Source organism: Anser anser (genome assembly GCF_964211835.1).
Source record: "Anser anser genome assembly, chromosome: 5".
Taxonomy (NCBI): domain Eukaryota; kingdom Metazoa; phylum Chordata; class Aves; order Anseriformes; family Anatidae; genus Anser; species Anser anser.
Window position 1 is genome coordinate 38,438,268 of NC_139725.1, and position 20,358 is coordinate 38,458,625.

Sequence of the window (20,358 nt, forward strand, 5' to 3'; positions counted from 1 at the left end):
CTTGAAAAAGATAAAACTTTTAGGGGGCTCTGGGATATCCCAGCAGCAAAGAACTGCAAGCAAGGGGTCGAAGACATAGTAAGTTACTCGTTTTTTGTGGTTTAGGATTTCATCTGAGGCCTTTCCTTTTCACTCAGCACGTCATTTTTGTTTCCACAGGGTGGATAACTTGTCTAAATACCTTAGTGGGTTGAAAGAACAAGAAAGGCGGCTTAAAGTTATAGAATCCCAGGTAAGTAATAGCTTTGCAGGCATTTATATCAGTTTTAGGATTTCACTATGTTCCTTTCATTTTTTGTGTGGCCATTTTTAATCACTGCTGGTAATATTTGATGGTGGTTTGGTACCGTGTTCAGGGATAAAGGGATGGAGAAATGGATCTGTATTGTGACTTCATTTTCCTTATTGTTTTATCTGTAATGATAACTACATAAAGAAACATTTCTAACCTCTTATAGAAAAAAGAAAGTGGAATACAGCATTTCTTGCTCTATTTTGCTAGCCTACTTGAGAAGTGTTCACTTCTTACCTTGAGGCTGCCTCTGGAGGCAAATGTTTGATCTTCCCCCCTCCATTCTCTTCTTTCATCCAACCTTTTCTTACTTTAAAAATGACAACTTTGAAAATACCCATATGCTGTCTGATTTGACAGAGACTAATCTTCTTGGACATCAGTTTTTCTAATTTCGTTATATACTACATATCAGCTTCTTAAAAGGAAGTGTCTGGCATAGAAATGCGCAATAAATAAATAATAGAAGGAAACCCTATCTTGAGCTTTTGGTGACAGATCTGTGAAACAAACATTTGTTAAGCAGTATGAAAATGCTCAGCATTACCATGTGCTACATAGTAAAACTCTCATTGTTTTCTTTGTCCCTAGAATTCTTCAGTGTAATTTTGGCCTCACTGAAAGTTGTTTATCTTAATTGCAGTTTCCCTCCCTTTTCTTATCCGTTCTATGGCTTCCTAAAAAAAGTCACGCTGTTCCATGAACAATGTTGAAACCAAATACAGGTTTAATGGGAACACACAAGAAATGCTTTAATAAGGTTGTGCTAGATTGAGATAATGCAATATACTCACAAAAAAAGGAAGATATTTAATACTGATCTTCCTCCAAGTCACCTCATCTAATTCTTAAACTAATAAAAAAGTCACGTGGTATTTCTGATGTTGCTTCATGCTGCTGCCTACATTGTCTTTCCTGCAAATTTAAGAATGGATAAGAACAGATAACTATGAAAATTAACTGATGTAGAAATCACTACCTATTTTGTAGATATGCTACTGTACAACTGTTATCTCTTCAATGGCAGATGCCTTAACCAAAAGCAACCTCTTATGCAACCAACCAGCTCCAGACTATACACGTAAGTATTGAAAATCATCATGAAAAAAAATAATTAACGCAGCTGGACAATTTAGTTTTATTTAAAAAAATAAAACTATTATTTAAAAATAAACTAAAAAATTGACAAAAAAGATAAGAACCACATAAGGACTGCAAAGGAGTATGCCTAGAGGAAGTTGCAATATAAGCAACAAACATTCTGAAGTATGAATACTTTGAAGAAATTACCTTTTGCAAAATATATTTAAAAGCTTTGGGGAATGGACCATCATTCACTGCAAGTTAGAATGATCTCACATAACTTTAAGGATGTAGAAAAACACCTATTTGCCACTTGGTTTCTTGAAAGGACTGTATCTTGGGGGTTTCTTGAGTCAGTGAGATAGTATAACCAAAACATTTACTATAGATAACAATAATCATAAAACAGAAAAACCCCTCCAACTTTGTTTTAATCACTGCAACTCATTTGCCTTCAGAGCTGCAGCTATTTGTGTCAGTCAAGAATTTGTCCCACGTCCCGGAGCTTCATTGTTTGGAGATTAAAACATTAGAGTCAGGAACAGACTATGCCTCAGCCACTGCAGGATATCTGACTCAATAAATATTTTGGATATTTTTCTTAATTAGTAATAGGTAGATATTGAAACAGCTATCCATTACACAAAAATAACATCAAAAACCCCTTAAACAGAACATACAGGTACTATGTGGGAAAAAAAGTAGCTGGAAACCTAGCTAAGTCTTGGCATGACAAGACCTCAAAGCACTCTAGTAAATGGAGGTGTGTACAGGTAATTTGGATCCCATCAATTATTTTCCTTGTCCTTTTTTATTTATTTCAATGGGGGTTGAGGTGGGGAATGAGATCTGTCTGAGGTTCCTGTAGCAAACCATTGGCATAACAAACATAAATAGCTTGCAATTTACCCAGCTGCAGGAGGAATTACGAACATACTTAACCAGGTATGAAATTCAAACTGTAGACTTAGATGTAGCAAAGCGAGGCTGGAAAGATATTTTATTTCATACTAACTCAGCATGCATAGCAAACTACTATATTCTGAAAGCAATGAAAGGAGTTATCAATTTTCCCTATACACTAAACAGTGAAGATCACTGATAAACAATCAAGTTTGATCCTAACTGCAGCTTTGTCCTACAACAGCTTTCAGTAACCAGCTTCTCAGACTAGAACTTCAGATTTGACTTAATTCTGCAAGAAGTTTATAAAGCACATAGATACACTGCTTCATTATAAACTTTCCACTAAGACAAACTATCCTGTAGCATGTTCCCCAGATATTTTAAAACTGTAACTGTATATCAATCTGAAATTTACACAGCTGAAAAAGAAACCTGTTTTTATCATTTACTGAGCAAACAAAGTACTGCAACCTATGGTATGATCTTCCTGTGGATTATTTTCAACGTTTAAATTTTCCTAAGTAATTATTGTTATGCAACCTTTGTCCTAAAGCTTTTAAGAAACTTTTTTTTTTTTTTAACAATCCTATTAGGTTTGATGAATGCCAACACTGAAGTGCCTTTGCCAGAAATGGGTGAAAGAGAAGAGCATGCAGATCCATCTGAGGCTGACATCATGTACATTGATAATTAAATTTTACTCATTTCTTTGAGTTAAACTTTTTCCCCTACTGAATTACTGTAGAAATAAAATCCTATTCTCATGAAGGCCTAAGACCCAAATCTCAAAGCCTTTGATGGTATCTTCACACCTAATGTCAAGCACTGCTAACGTTTAATACTGCTGAGGATTTCTTGGGCATTCTTCAACTTCTTGGACTTTCTTCCCTCCTGATGTTTCTTGGTCATTTATCCAATACTCCCCTCCACGATGACTACCACCTTATTTTCTATATAGTCTGTGTTTTGTTCTCTAAGTTACATACCCTCAATCAAACTTTCATCACCACCAATGTCTACATTTCTGTGTTCGTTTCAAGGGAGTTTCCCTTTTAAAAGGTAATCATTTCCTCGCTAAAACCCTACCCGCTTCCTGGGCCAAAAAAGCAAGCTTGCATTTACAAGTTGCATTTGAAGAAAGTTTCCACAGGAAAGAAAGGGCCTGGGATACTGAACTATTACAATGCATCCAGTTCCTAGAGTTCTTATCACCCTCAAATGATTGTACTTACTTACCATCTTCTCTTTCTAGTCTGGCTTCTGAGATATTCCAACTGCTCCTTAAAGCGCTCCTCACTCGTCCCCAGAAACTCATCACATGGTCCTCAGATCTTCAGTAGCTTGCAGTCAGTTTCCAAAGACAAAACAGGTGACCCTCCCACAGTCAGACCCCCAGCCCCTGCTGCTTGCTTTTTTGTTTTAGCGCCAGACGGTACCTGCTGTCAGCTCACTGCTATGAGACACCTTGCCCTCGCATCTACAGCCAAGCATTTTTCTGATTTTATTCAACATTTTTCTCTCAAAGCTCAGAAAAAAAATAAAGCAAGAATTTTCCTAGAAACTGAGAATTTGGACTGCTGGCCATTTTTTGCATTACTTTACTTGGCATGTACCTTTTAAGTATACAAATGTTAGCTGGCTTTACTTTAATTTTGTATGAAAAGATACACAAATAAAATGGATCTCACTACTGTCCTGTAGTGGGAGATTTCTTTGGACTAACATAAACAGTGTTGGAAGGGGGAAGTAACAGGTTGTGGTCATACTCTGATAAGCTTCAACTGAACTTCATTTCCTCACGTCTATTGAAACACAGCTCTTATACAACACAAATAAAGGTTGCACGGAAACTTTCTCTACTGCCAGGTATCTCAATACAGAGGTGAGAAAAAAAAATCTCCAATCTGATCAAAATGCCTTTCCAACATGAGTCTTTATTAACAGAAATTAATCGTTATGATGTCTTCATAAAATAGGCATTTTTCCAGCTTATTCAGCTGTGCCCCAGACCTTAGTGGTGACATTAACAGTGATGAATTTTGGTACTGTGCTAAATGCTCATCACCCTAGGCAAAGGAGAAGTTACAAAACCAGCGGGTGTGTACAAAGCTAAGTTTTTTGTTAGGAAATAATGCACACTGTACAACCCACAGCACACCATACTCTTCACAGCAGCTTCCTTTCTGAAACAGCTCCTGTTTTTATTGTGACCGGTACATTCATCACCCACTGGAAACCAATTTCTGTCTGCTTGGAATTTTTGTTATGTCCCATTCACGTGCACTGGAATAACTGATGTATTTGGCAGTGAACCATTAATTAACATGCATCGAATTGGATTCTCATGATCAAATACAATCTCTTTTAAAATTAAGAAGTGAATTGCAAAAGACGGCACGTTACTCATTTTACGTTTTCTACTTCTGCTAATAAATAATGCATCTAATCAAACACAGCCCCCCAGATGATTCAGGCCTACCAGTTACTGGCAAGGTGCTGACATCCCACCCAAGGGGAAGAAGTCTCCTCAACCATCCTTTGGAGTTTGAACAACTGCAGTCTAGCAAGAAAAAAAAATATCACAAATTCTGAAGTAGTCACCTTTCATTACGGTTATAAATATTAACATTGCGGCTAGTTAACTTAGAATACTGGTAAAAGTCAGTCCAAAGTGAACTGAATTACTTTCAAATAATAAAACCTTTCAAAGTGTTTAATCTTTCAGCCTTATTTATAGAAAAAAAACCACACGTATCCACTTATTAACATTATATATGAAAAACTACTGCACGTGACATTATGATCATATTCATTCTATCAGGTGATTCTCTCTCTATTGTAAAATCACCAAATTGTTGAAAAACTGAGCTTTAGAATCTAAAATTTAAGATGAGGAAAAGTTTATGAAACATTAAGTTTAGAGTAACTTTACAGATTCTAGAGTTTCTAAACAATTCTCAAATACACACAGTATTTGTTAGAACTCCCCCATTTTCATTAATATCAGTACGTTCCAAAGAGATGCAGAAGCCAAGCTACAACCAAAAGTTTATTGAATCCCAAAGAATAAAAAAGTATCCAGTTCTGGTACAAATACCCAATTCCCATCAAATCCACACAAACAAATGTGGAACCAGTGCCACCTGGAAAAGATAAACAGATATACAGGCCAAAAATCATCACATCACATCATACCACTAAGAGGAAAAGATGTTGCCTAACTAACAACTGAAGCTGTCCAGAGTGTGTCTTCACTGGGATGTTTCCAAGTTGTACCTGTCTGCAGGAGACATGGCAGTTCCCCCCCCCCCCCCCCAATGTACCAATGCAGTTAAATATTAAGACCACCTTAAAAATACTTTGTTTGCCAATTGCCACCTGGGCCCTCCAAACTCACAAGTGGGCATGTTGTTCTTTCACTCTCAATAGCAATGATGGGTATATTTTTAAAAAGTTTCCCTCTTCAGCACAGACTGGGAGAAATCAAATCTAGTGGAAGACTGGGTTTTACTTTTGTTGTTTAAAAATCTCTACATGAGGAGCTCATCACCTTTGTTCCAGGATTCTACAGGATTTGGGAACAGCTTGAAATCTTGGGAGTAAATAAGATGCCTTGCAGCATTTTAGCTAACAGTTCTTTCATGATAACTTCAGCTCCAGAGCAAACCCCAGGGAGCTGCTCAAGCAAACAAAGCACAGTTGTTTCTGCTAGGGTGCAATGATCCTGTGCCCACAGACTTCTCACTAACAAGAAGTCTGTAACACACTTTTGGTAGCTTTATTTCTAACAACATAAAATGTCCTGGGTGGCTATGATGCAAACCGTTAGACAAAACACCGTAACATGGGTTCCTGACCCCAAAAAAGATACATATATATATATATATATATATATATAGGTAGAGAAGAAAAAACAGCAAGCATATCCAAAGACGATACAACTTCTTGGATGTTTCCAATTTGTTCCATCATTCAGGACTCTTCCTCCTCCCCTTCATCATCTACTTTGGGTCGGAAATTTTTCCTATTCCTCTTCTTACTGCAATGGAATCCAACTTTTTCTACCAAAGGCTCTTCAGCTGCACCACTAAACCTTGCACTAAGCTTACCTTCTGTGTTCAGGTCCCCCACCATCAGGCACCCCTCCTCCTCTGCTGCCTTTCTACTTCCACCATCTAAGTGCCCCCGCTCAACCTTATCGTCATCCCTCAAGTCATCAGTCTTCAGAGATTTTCCTTTCAGACCTGTTTTTGCGGTTTTCTTATCTCCCTCCCCGGCTGCTATTTTCTTTTCTAGTCCATCAACACCCCTTTTTGCTGGTTTGGTAAATACAATCCTCCCAGCTCCACAGCTGGAGGGATCCTGATTGAAGTATGGGGTGTAACTATCTTGGGCAGCTGAGCTTTGTTCCTCTCCTCTTTTCTTCAAGCTCTCTAGAAATTCCATAGCTACTGTCCTGTTAGTCTTATCACTAGACTCTGAAACTCCATCTAGACTGTATTTGGTCCAGCGCTCTGGGTGTGCCACGTAGTCAGGCACCACTGGAGAGATTTTGGGAGCCTGCACCGGTCTGGTTGACTTTCCAGGGCTTTCTGGAACCACATTACTTGACACAGTAGTTGGAGGTAAAGGACGTTTAAACCTCCCGTCAACAACATTATCTTCAGACATTGAGGGCACAGACAACTTGGCGGCCTCTTCCAGACAGTCAAAAATGCTCTGGCTACGGAGTGAGAATGTAGAACTCATGCCCCTCAGATGAAACGGCTGGACAGGAGATCTGTGACTGCTGTCTGAAGGGTCAGGGGTGTCCCCTGATCCGTAATCCCCATCCTCTATAGGTGGCTCCTCAGGAGATACTGTATCAACTTCTGCTTCATCTAGCCCCAAATCATCAGAATCCGAATCGCTGAGCGACACTGTGTCAGAGGGCAGAGCTCCTTCATAGTCAGTGGCCCCAGCCACTATGCCCAGGAAGGGTTCACCAGCATCCTGATCTCCCATCTTGGGCTATCGCTCCACCGAGGGCTTTGATGGAATGGCTGCAAATACGGTCTGCCAAACGCCCAGCAACTTTAATACCTAGAATACAGAGGAGCATGAAAATACAACTGTGAAATGAGAATCACATGTATGACTATCATTCTAGGCCATACAAAATAATTGTTATTACAATATCACAAGCAGCTGTACTTCAGGGATTCCTAAGCACTTTTGCTTGAAATAAAGACATTATTTATGGAATGAATGCACCTTAATATTAAAGAGGTGCACAAGAGTAGGTACAAGAATACAAAGTAAGCGAAAATAGCATTGCACACCATATTTCATTAAAGGTTACAGCAGGACCAATTACTAAGAGATGTACATGAAGAGCAAATCTGATTACCCTGTAACAGTCTCACATATCTTCCATTGAACAGAAGTGACCTCTCTAAATCACACCCTGCATTTCTCATACTGCATAAATCCACAGAAACACCTCCTAATCTCTTACATCTCTTACATTTTCTTTTAGCCATTGCAATCCTTTATTGCCAGTTTACCTCTTGCCCCAGTAATCATGTCGTGCTTATTATGAACAGCACTACTGCTGATTGAGGTCTGCGGCAGAGAAGCCGGTAGAGTGTCACTATAGTTGTCAGTTTAAAGCCATTGCTACAGTTTTGCAATGGCTTTCAACAAAGTAAAAGCTCCGCTCCCTCTTTGGCTTTAAACTCTCATGTTACTACTAGATTCCTGCAATCACATGGTAATCTAGCTTGAGAAACAAATCCCACTGGATTAAGAAAACTAATTGCAGACGCCGTACTTGCACTAGCACACTGGAAACAAGGGGAGGGTGTAACCAAGGGTCAGCAAGAGTCAGCCGTTCAGTCAATAAAAAGACACCAAGATCTGCAGCCTGAGTTCCAGTACAGGCTAAATCACTCTGCCACCTGCTCAAAGGAAACCCTGAAGAACCAGGAAGGCCGATGATCACACCACCAATTGCTAAGCAATGAGAAACAGAGCTGGCAAACCCACACCTCGGTTCAGCTCCAAGAAATGTGAATTATGGAAATAGTTCTCATACATTATTAGATTAAGCTGAGCTGTGTAATTATCGGTTCTTCTTAAACGATGCAGTAAACAGACCTAGGGAGTCTGTTGGTCACTCACTTTCTCTTGAGACTGAGCCAGCTTCCCCTCCTGAGGGTCAGTTAAAGCCACCAAAGATCTCAGAACTTCCATCCTAGAAAACAAACATTTCCATCAAGATACTGGAAATGTAGCTTTAAAATGAGTTTTGAAAATAATTCCTTCTCCCTGAATCATCCAGAGCTGCAGAACCAAGTTCCAAATCCGACACAAAATCAAGCTAGCATAAAAGAGTGCAAATATTCCTGGATTTTAGCAAAAGAACAACACAACCTAATAAGGCAGGCAGCGCTGTATTTACTCAGTCTCCACATGCACATTGCCAAGCCTTCTTCTGTAGAGCAGAAGAGGGGCTTTTAAAAAATAAAACTGGAATTTATAGGTGCAGTAAACAATTAGTAAATGAACTGTGTTAAATAAAGCTGAGAAAATATCAAACTGCTAGTCATGCATTGCAGGTAATAAATACTGCAGGAAAAGAGATGAAGGATACCACAGGGATGTCTTCAAGGAAAGGCCATATTCGCAATCAGGGATGGACTGGCACGAAGCATTAAAATATGGAGAAAGGTCTAAAAAAATTTGAGAGCCGGAGTGCCGTGATCTGTGTAAGGCCTAGCTGTCTCTGGCAAAGGGATTAACGGCTGCTTTTGGAAACACGTCCCTCAGTGTAACCCCTAAACGCCACCTGAAATCCCTTCATCCTTACATTTGGTTTTAAAACAGACAGAAGAAATAGCAAGGACTCCAGAGAGGCATTAAAAAGTTACACTGGCTAAAACGGCCGGTTCCAGGCGGCGGTGCGAGTCACGGCCGCGAACCGGGCACCTTCCCACGGACAGGTACCCCGAAAGGCGAGTTCTGCGCAAACCCTGCCAGCACGCTGCCCCTCGCAGCACGCCCGACGGACTCACAGGCTCGCTGCGGCGGTGCCAAGGCAGCACGGCTCGGGCAGGACGGCGGCTCCCTGCCTGGCAAGCTCCCGGTCGGGCTCTGCCATCCCGGCCTGGCTCCAGGGGGCTCGCAGGCCCCTACGGGGGTGGAAGCACTCCGTACCCCCAGCACCACAGGCCCGCCACCGCCTCCTCACAGCGCCGGCCCTCTCCTCCAGGCCGCGGCCCCGGCCCTGGCGCAGGGCGCGCTGGGACATTGAGTCCTTTCGATCCGAAGCAGCGCTGCAGCCCGCGGAGCTGAGACTACAAATCCCAGCAGGCAAAGCGGCGGGAAGCGGGAGGGAGCTTCCCCTCTCCTCACCGCCTCGCTCCTTTTCAATCCTGGGAGTTGTAGTCTCCCGTGTTGTCCGCGCTGGGGGACATTTTGCGGGCCCGCGCCCGAGCAAAAACTTCGCCGACTCGCTCTGCCCGCGCCGCGGCACGACAGGACTACAGCTCCCAGGGTGCACCGCGCCGGGCGCCGCCCGCCATTTTGTACTCTGTGAGGAAATAGGGAGCCGCTGGCGCCGCACGGGGTTGGCTGTGGGGCATCCCCCTGCCCCGTGGCCGTGGGGGCTGCGAAATGGCGGCTGTGGCTCCGCCGCTGTGCTGCACGGCAAGGGGGCAGCCGCGAAAAAGTGTGAAAAGAACACATCAAACAGAGCTTTTTTTTCCTCATCAGAACACTAGGGCTTGGCAACAGTGTGAATTTCAGAGGAAGTGCAGGCTTTATTTTTTTATTATTTGTATTTTCTATCCGGAAAACCCCAAGTCACTAGGGGCGTAAAACCAGTGTCCAGCCAGAAACAAGTTTCCATTTTCTGTCCCAGAAAACATTTTTTGTGTGTGCGTTGAGAAGTGGAATTCTGCCTGAAAATGTTTTATTGGTGTTGGCCAACACTGCCTGATTTTTTTCCCCTTCGTTCAGCTAAAAGTTTACTTTTACAGTGGAAATATACTTCCCAAGTGGCTTTAATACTTAGCTTGTTTACCCTAAGCTGTGCTACAGCAGCTTGCAGGGCTCATCCCCACCCGTTCCCCGGGTCCCAGTCTCATTCTACGTTGCATGTCCCTGGGACTTCATCATTAAATGGAATTAAATTAATGCCCGAATTAAATAATGACTGCAGAGGGGATGAGCTTCTGAAGGCTTTGCGTCAGCAGCTCACCCCACTCTGAGAGATCAACATGCAAAGTTTTGATTTGCAGTAAGTCTTGTTTATAAACAAAGCCCGTCATCTGTACCATCATTTTGCAGCAAAAAAAAACAAATGATTGTGCAACTTCACCTCACCTGATGTTGCTGTGTCCGTCCCCCCCCCCCCCCCCCATGTCATCTATACCCTGTTGCATCTCCGGTTTATTTGCAGATGGATGTGCTAAAGGTGATGCTGTGTCTGTGTCTGAGACAAGCTCACCAAATCCCTTTAAGAGGGGCCTCACTGTGAGTCATCCATAATGTAAACTGCAGCCACTTCATTTGCATTGTCAGTTTTAAAATATGTCCTTTTGCCTTCTGGAGTGTTGCTAACTACAGTAATTTATGAAATGTAGGCTGCCTTTTGGAATACATTTGGCAGCAATAGCAAGATTAGCACAAAATGTCTTGCGTCTGCCTGGAGCTGTACTGTAGTTTTAAAACAGCAGCTCTAGAGGTGTTTCCCCATTTGGTGAGCCTTTCCTTAAATGTATATACATATATAGTATAAGCACAGAGGTACAAATAGGTTCCTGGCTGGAGGGAGGATGAGAGGAAAACAGAGTCCTCTGGCAGGTGAGCAGGAACAGATACGAAGAGGGCAGTAAGCAGGCACAGGAAGACATTGGACAGGGAAGCCAAGCATAAACCATGGATGAAGGCTACCACTGCTGTGTAATGTGGTCTGGGGTGTTGGGGTGCACCAGCAGCTAGACTCGGAGGGTAATGAGGAATAGGCAAGAAAAAGATGTGCAGTAAGTGGTGGCATGCCCTGTTTTTGTAAGGTGGAGACAAGCAATGTATGACATGGATTTTTTTTTTTTTTTTTTGCCAGGATACTGTTGATGGCCAAGGTTACTTCAGAAGCTGTCTGTACCCTTTTTCTCCTTCCTGTCTTTTTGCAGAATATGAGTATCAGACACTGCAGAGAGCCAGGGTTGAGCTGCTTTTTTCTCTGCTGAGAACAAGACAGTTTGCACCGGTGGTTATGCTGGTGTGTTGGGATTTTCGCTATTGCTTGGCGACAGCTGAAATAAAAATAATGAGTCAGACTGAAGATGAACAGATGGTAAAGCGTTTCCCCCTTGCCAGTGTGAACTAAGGTGGCTTGAAGAGGGGTGGGGAGGCTGGGATGCAGATCTGAGCAGCAGCACGGGCCATCATCCAAGCAAGCACACCATGCCCAGTACATGGACTCCTCTGCAGAGATGGCCCCATGCCTCTGCAGGAAGCCAGCGCATCCCCCTGTGGGGGAGTTGTGTGTGAAAATGCAAACCATTCTCAGCCCCAGCACTGGGAGCCTCGTGCTCCTTTCTTGCAAATAAATCTGTCATTGGCCTCTATCCGGTAACTGTTTCTGCTGCTCACCGGCAGGCTCTGGCCCCAGCCCATGCACTAAAGGCTTCTGCTGCTTCTGTGCGTAGAGACTGGGGTGGGTGTCTGGCAGAGACTGTCTGCCCCTCTCCTTGGGGCTGTAGGAAACTGGCAGGCGATTCCCCAGCAGGCACTGCAGGCCAGACAGAGCAATCAGATGCATTTTCTCCATCACATGCACCCAGAATGAGGGTGGAAGCCTGGTGTGGCCATGCTCAGCTGATGCTGGAGTTCCTGAGGGGAAGTGGGGAAGGAAAGGAGCATTTTCCTGTAGGCAAAAATCAAAAGCAGAGTAGTGAACACCACATGCTCCTCTGCCAGGAGAATGCAGTTGCACCAAGCCAGAACGGGTAAAAGCAGAGGGAAGAAAAGCCTATAAATAGCCTCAAAATGCTGTGGGGTGAGTGCTTGACACTGCTTCTCTCCTACATAGAACTTTGCTTACCTCTTTTACCTTGCACTTTCCTTTGGTCTTGGCCCACCTGCAGGCAGTTTGGATTTAGTCCAGTGCTGTTTATCCATGTTGGTGCTTTTTTTCCCCCTAAGATAACTACATAAAACCAGTTCCTGTGGAAAGGAGTTTTCTTAATGAGGGCAGATCATGAAGGTCTGTATCAACCTGATTCTTCACAATAACAAAGTTATTGCCTACCTGTAGGGAGAATGTGAAACGCTTTCCTGCTAGAGACACTGCATGCATGAGCGGGAAGTGAAGTCCTGCAAAGTTAATGCTTTCTGCAATTATTTCAAATTTTAAAAAGAAACAAATGCAGTTGGGAGCCACTGTTCATTTTGATTTAGCTACAGAATATTTTTACTAAAAAACCCTTCTAAATCTTGAGTCTTTTTTCTATCATTTGCCACAGCATGCCTGATGCTAACAGCAGAAGAGAAGAGCTGAAAGAGGTCATTCGTAGCAGCTGAGGGCCTTGAAGTAAACATTTTGGAAAAACCTCTTAAAACTCTAAAAATCCTCAGACCTTCTGTTAGAACATGGCCTGTAGGAACTCATTAACTGACACTGCATTGTAGCTGACACAGGGCTTTGCATTTAACACCCCTAAACCTTGCTGGAGGGAGTCTTACCAGTTGACTTGCAGCCTGCAGGCAGGGTGTTGTATGTACACGAACACTCTCACTTGGCCTAACACCAACATCTTTTCAGAGCTTAGCAAAGCTGTGTTTGAACATGAGGGAATGCATCAGCGAAGCAGGCCAAGAAACACACAAAAAAGGAAAAAAAAAAAAAAAAGGTGTGATTAAACTCTAATTAGAAATGTTACTTGCAACCACTGGCACTTGAGCTGGTTAATAATGTAAACCCAGTGGAGAAATGCCAAGCAATCCACCTTTGCATGCCTGGTTGCAAAGTTATGTGCCCACTGTATTGTATTTGCAAGTGTGAAAATGCGGGCACTTTTTTAGCATTTTTAGCAGCTGGATGGTGTTTTCTTTCTGCTTCAGTTCCCTGGACTCTCTGAAGGGAAAGCATCGGGCTGCTTGCATCAGACAAGCTGCCAGAGGTTGGCTGAAATGTTTGCACCAAGAGTGCATCTTTACGCATCCGCCCTCCTGCTGAGCTCATGCCCTGTGCAGGATAGCACAATGCTCCCCAGGCTGAAACCGAGGAGTGGTCACACAAAAAATACACAAATTAACACTGCACCTTTACTTTGTTTCAGTATGTACAGGATTTTGGGATTCTAGCCTGTGCTTATCACTTAATCAAGCGCTAGTCATGTAGTTAATTATGTTTGCCTCTCCCCTTCAGCACCTTCAGATGCCCAGCAATGGCAACTGTGGTTCAGAGCAGGAATCTGAGCATAGCAACTAGCACATCCTTCATCACTGAGCCAGGCAAGTGGAGCTGGCAGCTGGAGAACAGGGAGGGTGCTTTCCCCTGCAGCAATCTCTGCTGTAAACAGCTCTCGTATGAGAGAGCTGGCTGTTTTTTGTTTTTTTTTTTTCCTCCTCCCCCGTGGGAGTATAGCAAAACATACTTAGAGCTTAGACAACATCTAAGTACAGAATGGACATCAGCAATTTATACCTTTGCTGTTAGTCCCAGTTGTCTTAGTAGGAAACAATTAGGCACGTTGCTACTTACAACACAAACAGCCCAGAATAGGCTTAGGAAATAGAGCTGGCCAAAGCAAAAACATCTCCAAAACCTCTCATGAGAAATACTCTATAAAGTTTTTTTTTTTTTTTTTAAACACCTAGGAGTGGTGGGTGAAAGAAAAGAATTCCACTGGGAAAAGCCCAAATCGGTATAGCTAAGAAAAAAATCACACTTGCATTTTTTTGTTTGCATAAATTCTTATTTGAAAAAAAAAATAAAATCCATGGTAATATTCCTAGGAAGCTGAAGCTCTTGGCCCTGCTTTTCTAAGTCCTTCAATCCTCTGGACAAGAAACATTTTTCCAAAAAAAGCCTAAGCCATGGCTGTTGGTGTAATATGAGAACAACTGGGCAGCAGGCTTTCCACCAACCCCTTCCCCTCGCAGTGGTTTATCTGTGCAGCCTCACATGCTCCTATGCAGCAGGACTGCTGTTCTCCAATCACAACCAGTGTCTTCACTTAACAGCACCTTAAAAGGGCCTGGTTTGCCCATTTCCCTCTCAGCATCTCAGCTCCAACAGCACATACAACTCATCTGGCTCTGAGCACGAGTGTTAATAGTCAAACCTGAGGTGCAAACAGGGTACAGCATTTAGCTGGGGAAGGTTAAGATTCTAGCTATGCTTCCAGGCTGATGTCCCAAGGCACACAGCCTGCATGCCAAATATGCGCTGTGCTTTGCCAGTTTGTTTCCACTATCGCTTTTCTTCCTGTTGAACACTAGCCTGAGTCTGACAGTGACTCACATCAGCTTAATCTTAGCTCCGAAGAGGTAAGAATAATTTCATACCCATCTGGAGCAACAACACAGCACCACAATCCAAATGTTCTAAGGCATGAAGCGAAGAGCATCATATTCATGGGAAACCACCTAGAAGGTCAGCTAAGGACTGCATTCCCTAAAGCAGCCTGAATTCTGCTTTGACACAAGAGCAAGACAACCCTGTTCCCTTGGAAGACATGGCAGAAATCTGTACGCGATGGAAAGAAACAAGATCTGACAACACATCATTAAAAAATCGACTTACAAGGGAAGGTTTTGCTTTGTTTCTTTTATTATTATTGTTTTTAAATATCTCTTTTTTTTTTCTTTCTTTCCAGAAGTCATTATGTCCGACTCCATTAACATTCAGGTAAACAAGTGAAAGAACAACAGATGGGTATGATCTTGTAGCACAGGCACAGCTGCCAGGAGCAGGGAGCAGGGCTTGCCTTCCTTCGCAGCAGCTGAACATCACTCTCCCTCCCTCTCTGCACCGGCAATGGCCAGGGGCTGTAGGGGACAGCCGTGCTTCAAACGCAGTGAGAAGTCCAAGACACAGCAAGAAGGAAAGGCGGGTGTGGGATCACAGCACTCGGCCTCCTCCCTCGCTCTCAGCAGGGCTCTCTCCTGATGGTGCGGAGGGGCAGGCGGCAGCAGCATCGGTGGCCTTACCAGACCAGCCACAAAAACAGCCCAGACCCTGGCTGGATGGCAGCTGAGGGCATTTTGGGCTATTTTCGGTCACTTTAGAAGCCCCTTGGGCATGCCCAGTACTGCCACCACAGCCTCTCCCCTGAATTTCAACACAGTCACCCCATTTTGCAATACGCATTAGCTCCCCCACAGCTGTGCCCCCCTTCCATTGAGGGGGGCACAATTGCAGCAGCCACCGCTGCTGGTAAGCAACCTCTCTGCTGTCCCTCAGCACCATTCTGGATGCGTCCCCAGCCTGCCACCCCCCCTCACCGAGGCTGGAAAAACCCATGCTGCTGAAGCCTGGTTCACAAAGCATCCTGGTGTTAAGGTTAACTGTTTGTAAAATTGCAGCATTTCATCACACTATGCACACGATGAGAAACGTTTATTAAATTGATTTTTGTTTTGTTTCTTTAAAAAAAAAAGGCAGAAAGAAGTTAAACACACTGCTTTGTGGCATGCTCCACAGTATGAAAAAATCCCAAGTATTCAGTTAAGCTGTCAGTGGCTCTGTTTGACCTTTCCATGTGGTCTTTGAACTTAGACCTGGAAAGTTCACTCTGCTTCTCCCCACCTGCCTCTCTTCTCCCTGCTCAGGCTTGCAGCCATTTTCTCAGCTGCCACTTGCTCCAGCAATATGCTTCCTTGGAGAGGGAAGGTTTGTATTTACAGCCCTCAATTCCATCTATCATCCGTTTGGGGACTGACTATGCAGTCAAAAATGGGGACCCTCAGCTGAATTCCAAAGCAAGCATTACTGTCTCCCTGCAGAACTCCTTCAGATCTCCCCAGGACATTCATAGCCCTGGCCGCTTCCCTCCTGTCCAGCTCTGGTTCCTGCATCCACAGGGACAGGAGGTGGCACAGGGAGCTCTCCTCTGAAAGGAGCCAAAGAGCAAATGGCAGCCAGCGTGGCACATGGTCTGAGCAAACACTCTGCTCTTCCTCCCACAGCCCCAGCTCCCTCTCCAAGCACCACTTTTCTCCCAGTTGATCCTGCACAGGACAATGCAGACCCCCAAAACTACAACATTCAAGGACGTGCCTGATCTGCACTGAGTCCTCTGCAGGGAAGACCCAGTCAGTCTTCAAACAGAGCTTCAGCTACTTACGCAGCATCAACTGAATACTGAACAATATCAAAAATACGGTATAAGGAAAGAAAACAGAATTGAAATGCTTAATGGCATATTTATACACATTTATCAACAGTCAACAAAAAAGGCGGCAAGTTACACATCCATTCTGTATGCTAACAATCCTGATGCATATATATGTAAACACACATGCTTGGTTGATGCATATACATATAGCCACATAACAGAGTAGATGACCTGAAGGAGCTATGCTGAGGAGCAGGGGAAGGGATTACCTATTGCCAAACCAAGTCTCATTCTCCATGTGCACAAAGTGGACATTCAGGGCAGTGTTGCTTTTAAGGCTGTTTCTAAGGCTGAATTTTTTCTCCAACCCACTCAAACCAAAGATGTGTTGAAGCACTTCCTCCTCTTACCTAGCACAATTTCATATATATACCCCTATATAGACTTTTTAGAAGGCCCTATATACTAAAAGGTAGGGACAGAAAAGGGCTGAGTGGAAGGGGAGAAAAGCCTCTGCACAGATCGGCTCGCCTCAGTGCAGTAATCTCCTGTCCCCTTTTGGCAGAGGCCATGGCACCCACATGCCATGGACAAGGTGCTAGTTCATAATAGTCCCGGGTCTCTCTCCCTGTCCGAGTTGGAGCTCTTAATTGCAACTTGAAGGTGAGGGGGAAAGTGAAATGCTTTAAGAAACGGAAATATTCCTGAAGTGAGGAAGGTGATCGCAGGTTTTAACTCCTCCCCTCCCCTGCTTCAACATGGCAAAGAGCTGAGAGATGCTAGCATTTCCAGCTCAAGTACCCCTCCGGCTAAGGAAAAGGCTTTGCTTAAAAATATATATCTATAGAACTATACACATAGATCATCTTTTTAGAGACACTCTGATTTTTATTACATAGATCCTGGGTCACTCTTCCCTTCTTATGTACACAGTAACAGAGTGGCATACAACAGAGGCCACGTACACATAATTGGCAATCGAAGCTTACCAGGGCACAAAAAAGCGTTTCAACTGGTACAATCTTAAATCCTGAATGCCCTTGCTTTGATAAGCTCATCTCCTGCTGTTATTGTCACTGGAAATGGAAAGTCTTAAGAAATAAGCAATTTTTTTTTTCAAAATCAAGTTATGAAATTTTCCCAGCAATGTTACAGTGTGTGATGATATGCTTTAAGCAGGGAAAATTTCACTGAATAGAAGAGTGATGTAAAGATGAAATTTAAACATGTATGTATACAGCTGGAAATCCCCCAAAGTCATCCTGCAATATGTAAATGTAGGATTGTTAAGGTTAAGGACTTTTCTTCCATTTTTTTTTCTTTTTTTTTTTTTTTTCCCCCTAATATCATTTGTATCTAGGCATCAGCTTAACAGTGGGAACTTTGTACAACACTAGTCTCTCCCAAAATATTATGTCTATAAAGAAACATTTAACAAGGTTAAAAAAAAAAGTGACTTTGTTTTCAGGTGATTATATTTGAAAAATTGTGACTAAAATTCACCCCCAGCAACTGACCCTTAATGTTATGAATAGGTGGAAATGAGCCAATTTATAAAGTTATAACCCCCAGGGGAAAAAAAAAAGCGCAAAAAATCTGCACTCTTCAGAGAATGCAAAAATTGTGACTTCTGTTAAGAGTTTATTTAGTATTGCAAACAGGTCCGATAGGAGCAATCCACCTCTATCTCCCCTGGGAAACATCACACCAAGACAACTGGGGCTGCTTCCTCTCCTCTCTCCCAGGCTTGGAAAAGCCAGGGAATCAGGGTGATGGTGGGAAAAGAGAACAAATGAACAAAAAATGCTAAATCCTGCTTCGTCATCAAATTTTATATATGTATATACATATATATATATGTATATTAAAAAAAAAATAAACAGTCCGTGCTGAAAAAGAGTAAAAACCAAGGCAAAGATTTCTGAGAACAGGCTGCAGCCTTCCCCTCTGTACATCTTCCACCAACGATATTTCTGATTTTTTTGGGGTGGGGAAAGGGGAGGAAGGACTAGATCTCCTGCTACAGCAGCTTTCCCTATCACACAAAACTGATGTGTAACTAACTCAGCCACAAGGATATGGGAAAGTTTTATTTATTAAAAAAAAAAAAAGTACTTCAAAAGAAAAATGATAAGTACTGTATGGTAATATTGGAAGTATTTATATACATAGGTTTCTTTGTCTTTTGTTGAAATGTCTCCTGGTCACTTGGTGGCACTTGGGGTCCCCTCCAGCGCCGTCTGCCCTGCTCCCCCCTTCCCCTCACCGTCTCTCAAGTCTCAGTAGACAGAGCTGTTCCTTATGCCGCAGCACAGCACCATGCTCAGGATCATTTCGAAGATCTGTCAGGAGACAGAAGGCCACTGGTGACGTGCTGACCTGTAAAACGTGGGAGCTCCCCCCTCCTCCACGCTAGGGATTAGGACAACCTCACGGCCGCCGCTCTTCCCCCAGCCTCCTCTCCACCTAAACACTCTCATGCCGGAAATAAAAGCAGAGATGATACATCTTTGCTGCTGACTTTTTTTTTTTTTTTCCAGGGATCAGGCCATTTTGATATCAGATCACCAATACCACTGAGTCCTGGATAGCCAATTCCTTCCTGCTGCAACGCTTACCATGATCACGGCGACCACGATGGCAGCAATACCGATCAGGTACAGCTTTCCAGAGAAGAGCTCGTCAATCTTTTTGTGGCAGCTCAAGTTCTGAAGCAGAGAAACACCGTGGTCACAGACCTGCTTTCCTCCCACACCCCCCGGGCATCCAAAAAGGCAGGTCCAAGGTTCCTGCTTTCCCCCAGGTCCCACTCATGCTTCCAGGCTCATGCCAGGCCTTGGCTCTAGGACTTCCCACGGAACATCAGCCCTCTGTAAGCCCCTCAAGCAGAAACAGCAAGGGGAGCATTGACAGGAACCTCCAACAGCCCTCTACACAACCCCCAGATAAATGAAATCTCTACCCGGTATCCAAATCCTGAATAAATCCCCAAAGTTCCCTGGCAGCCAAGCTCCCTTGCAGGAGATGTGCCAGGGGAAGAGCAGCCAAGCCTACCTGAACAAAGACTTTCTGTATGGCCTTTGGGCAGAGGTCCTCTCTCCACAGTGCAGGGAGAGTTCCTATTGCATTATCAGGACCACAGCAATCCAGCTACAAAGAGGAAAGAAAAACCACAAACCAACAGGTTAGCAGACAGCACACGCTCTCTTGCAATGCTCTCCCTGCCATTAAACACCTCCAAAAGCCACTTAAAACTTAAGAGGCACCTTGGATGGGGAAAAAGAAGGGGAGGGGGAAGAAACAACTTTCCAATTTCATTTTTTTCTTTACATGCAATGCAGCTGCTTCCTGCACTGATCCCAGACACATCAGGTATGGTATCCTGGAGGAGAATGAACACGAGTCCCTCCAGAGGTTTGCCTCCTGCTGAGCAGAGGAGGTCTCAAATTATTCCTCAGAGCAGCATTTGTCTTCCACTGAGTTTTACTTAATCTGGAGTGCTGAGGTGGATCAAAAACAACTTCATTAAAGCTCAGCACAGACTTCCTAGCACAGTGCTAAGGACAAAATATTTAAGAGGGTGGAACTCTCTTACCTGACCCCTAAGAAGAGCTACCTCTAACAGGCTAAGACCTAAATGAAGCATTATATGCTTTAGACCCTGATTTTCCTATTCGTTTTCCTGACCCCGCTTCCTTCTCCTTCCTCCCATGTTCTCATTTCCTCTGGCTGCAAGAAATTCCTATG

At 43.5% G+C, this 20,358-nt stretch overlaps 4 protein-coding genes across 7 annotated transcripts in view; 1 reads left to right on the top strand and 3 right to left on the bottom strand.

The window, feature by feature from the left end:
- Positions 1-4,809, top strand: part of TRPM5 (transient receptor potential cation channel subfamily M member 5) — a 54,442-nt gene extending 49,633 nt beyond the window's left edge. For 2 of the 3 annotated variants that reach the window (XM_083838807.1, XM_083838809.1), the window contains 3 exons: positions 160-232; positions 1,283-1,373; positions 2,875-4,809. In XM_083838807.1, the coding sequence (XP_083694933.1) occupies positions 160-232; positions 1,283-1,373; positions 2,875-2,975 (265 nt within the window). In that variant the 3' untranslated portion in view covers positions 2,976-4,809. The remainder of the gene's footprint in view (positions 1-159; positions 233-1,282; positions 1,374-2,874) is intronic. The other variant, XM_083838808.1, reaches the window with a different exon arrangement.
- KCNQ1 (potassium voltage-gated channel subfamily Q member 1) overlaps positions 1-5,177 on the bottom strand; it is a 409,094-nt gene extending 403,917 nt beyond the window's left edge. Inside the window, exon 1 of the mRNA XM_083838814.1 lies at positions 4,761-5,177. Within this exon, the coding sequence (XP_083694940.1) occupies positions 4,761-4,816 (56 nt within the window). The 5' untranslated portion in view covers positions 4,817-5,177. The remainder of the gene's footprint in view (positions 1-4,760) is intronic.
- Positions 5,178-5,317: 140 nt separating this feature from the next.
- TSSC4 (tumor suppressing subtransferable candidate 4) lies at positions 5,318-9,817 on the bottom strand. Of its 2 annotated transcripts, XM_083838818.1 has the most exons (3): positions 9,337-9,817; positions 8,444-8,516; positions 5,318-7,363 (listed from the first exon to the last, which is right to left on the bottom strand). In XM_083838818.1, exon 3 carries the CDS (start codon positions 7,283-7,285, stop codon positions 6,254-6,256), a length of 1,032 nt encoding a protein of 343 aa, XP_083694944.1. In that variant the 5' UTR covers positions 7,286-7,363; positions 8,444-8,516; positions 9,337-9,817; the 3' UTR covers positions 5,318-6,253. The 2 variants fall into 2 exon arrangements, with proteins under 2 accessions (XP_083694944.1, XP_083694945.1); XM_083838819.1 differs by lacking the exon at positions 8,444-8,516.
- A 5,269-nt stretch (positions 9,818-15,086) lies between these two features.
- The window catches only part of CD81 (CD81 molecule), a 31,805-nt gene continuing 26,533 nt past the window's right edge, over positions 15,087-20,358 (bottom strand). Inside the window, exons 6-8 of the mRNA XM_083838832.1 lie at positions 19,666-19,761; positions 19,230-19,319; positions 15,087-18,953 (exon numbers count right to left, since the gene is read on the bottom strand). Coding sequence (XP_083694958.1) covers positions 18,891-18,953; positions 19,230-19,319; positions 19,666-19,761 — 249 coding nt within the window. The 3' untranslated portion in view covers positions 15,087-18,890. The remainder of the gene's footprint in view (positions 18,954-19,229; positions 19,320-19,665; positions 19,762-20,358) is intronic.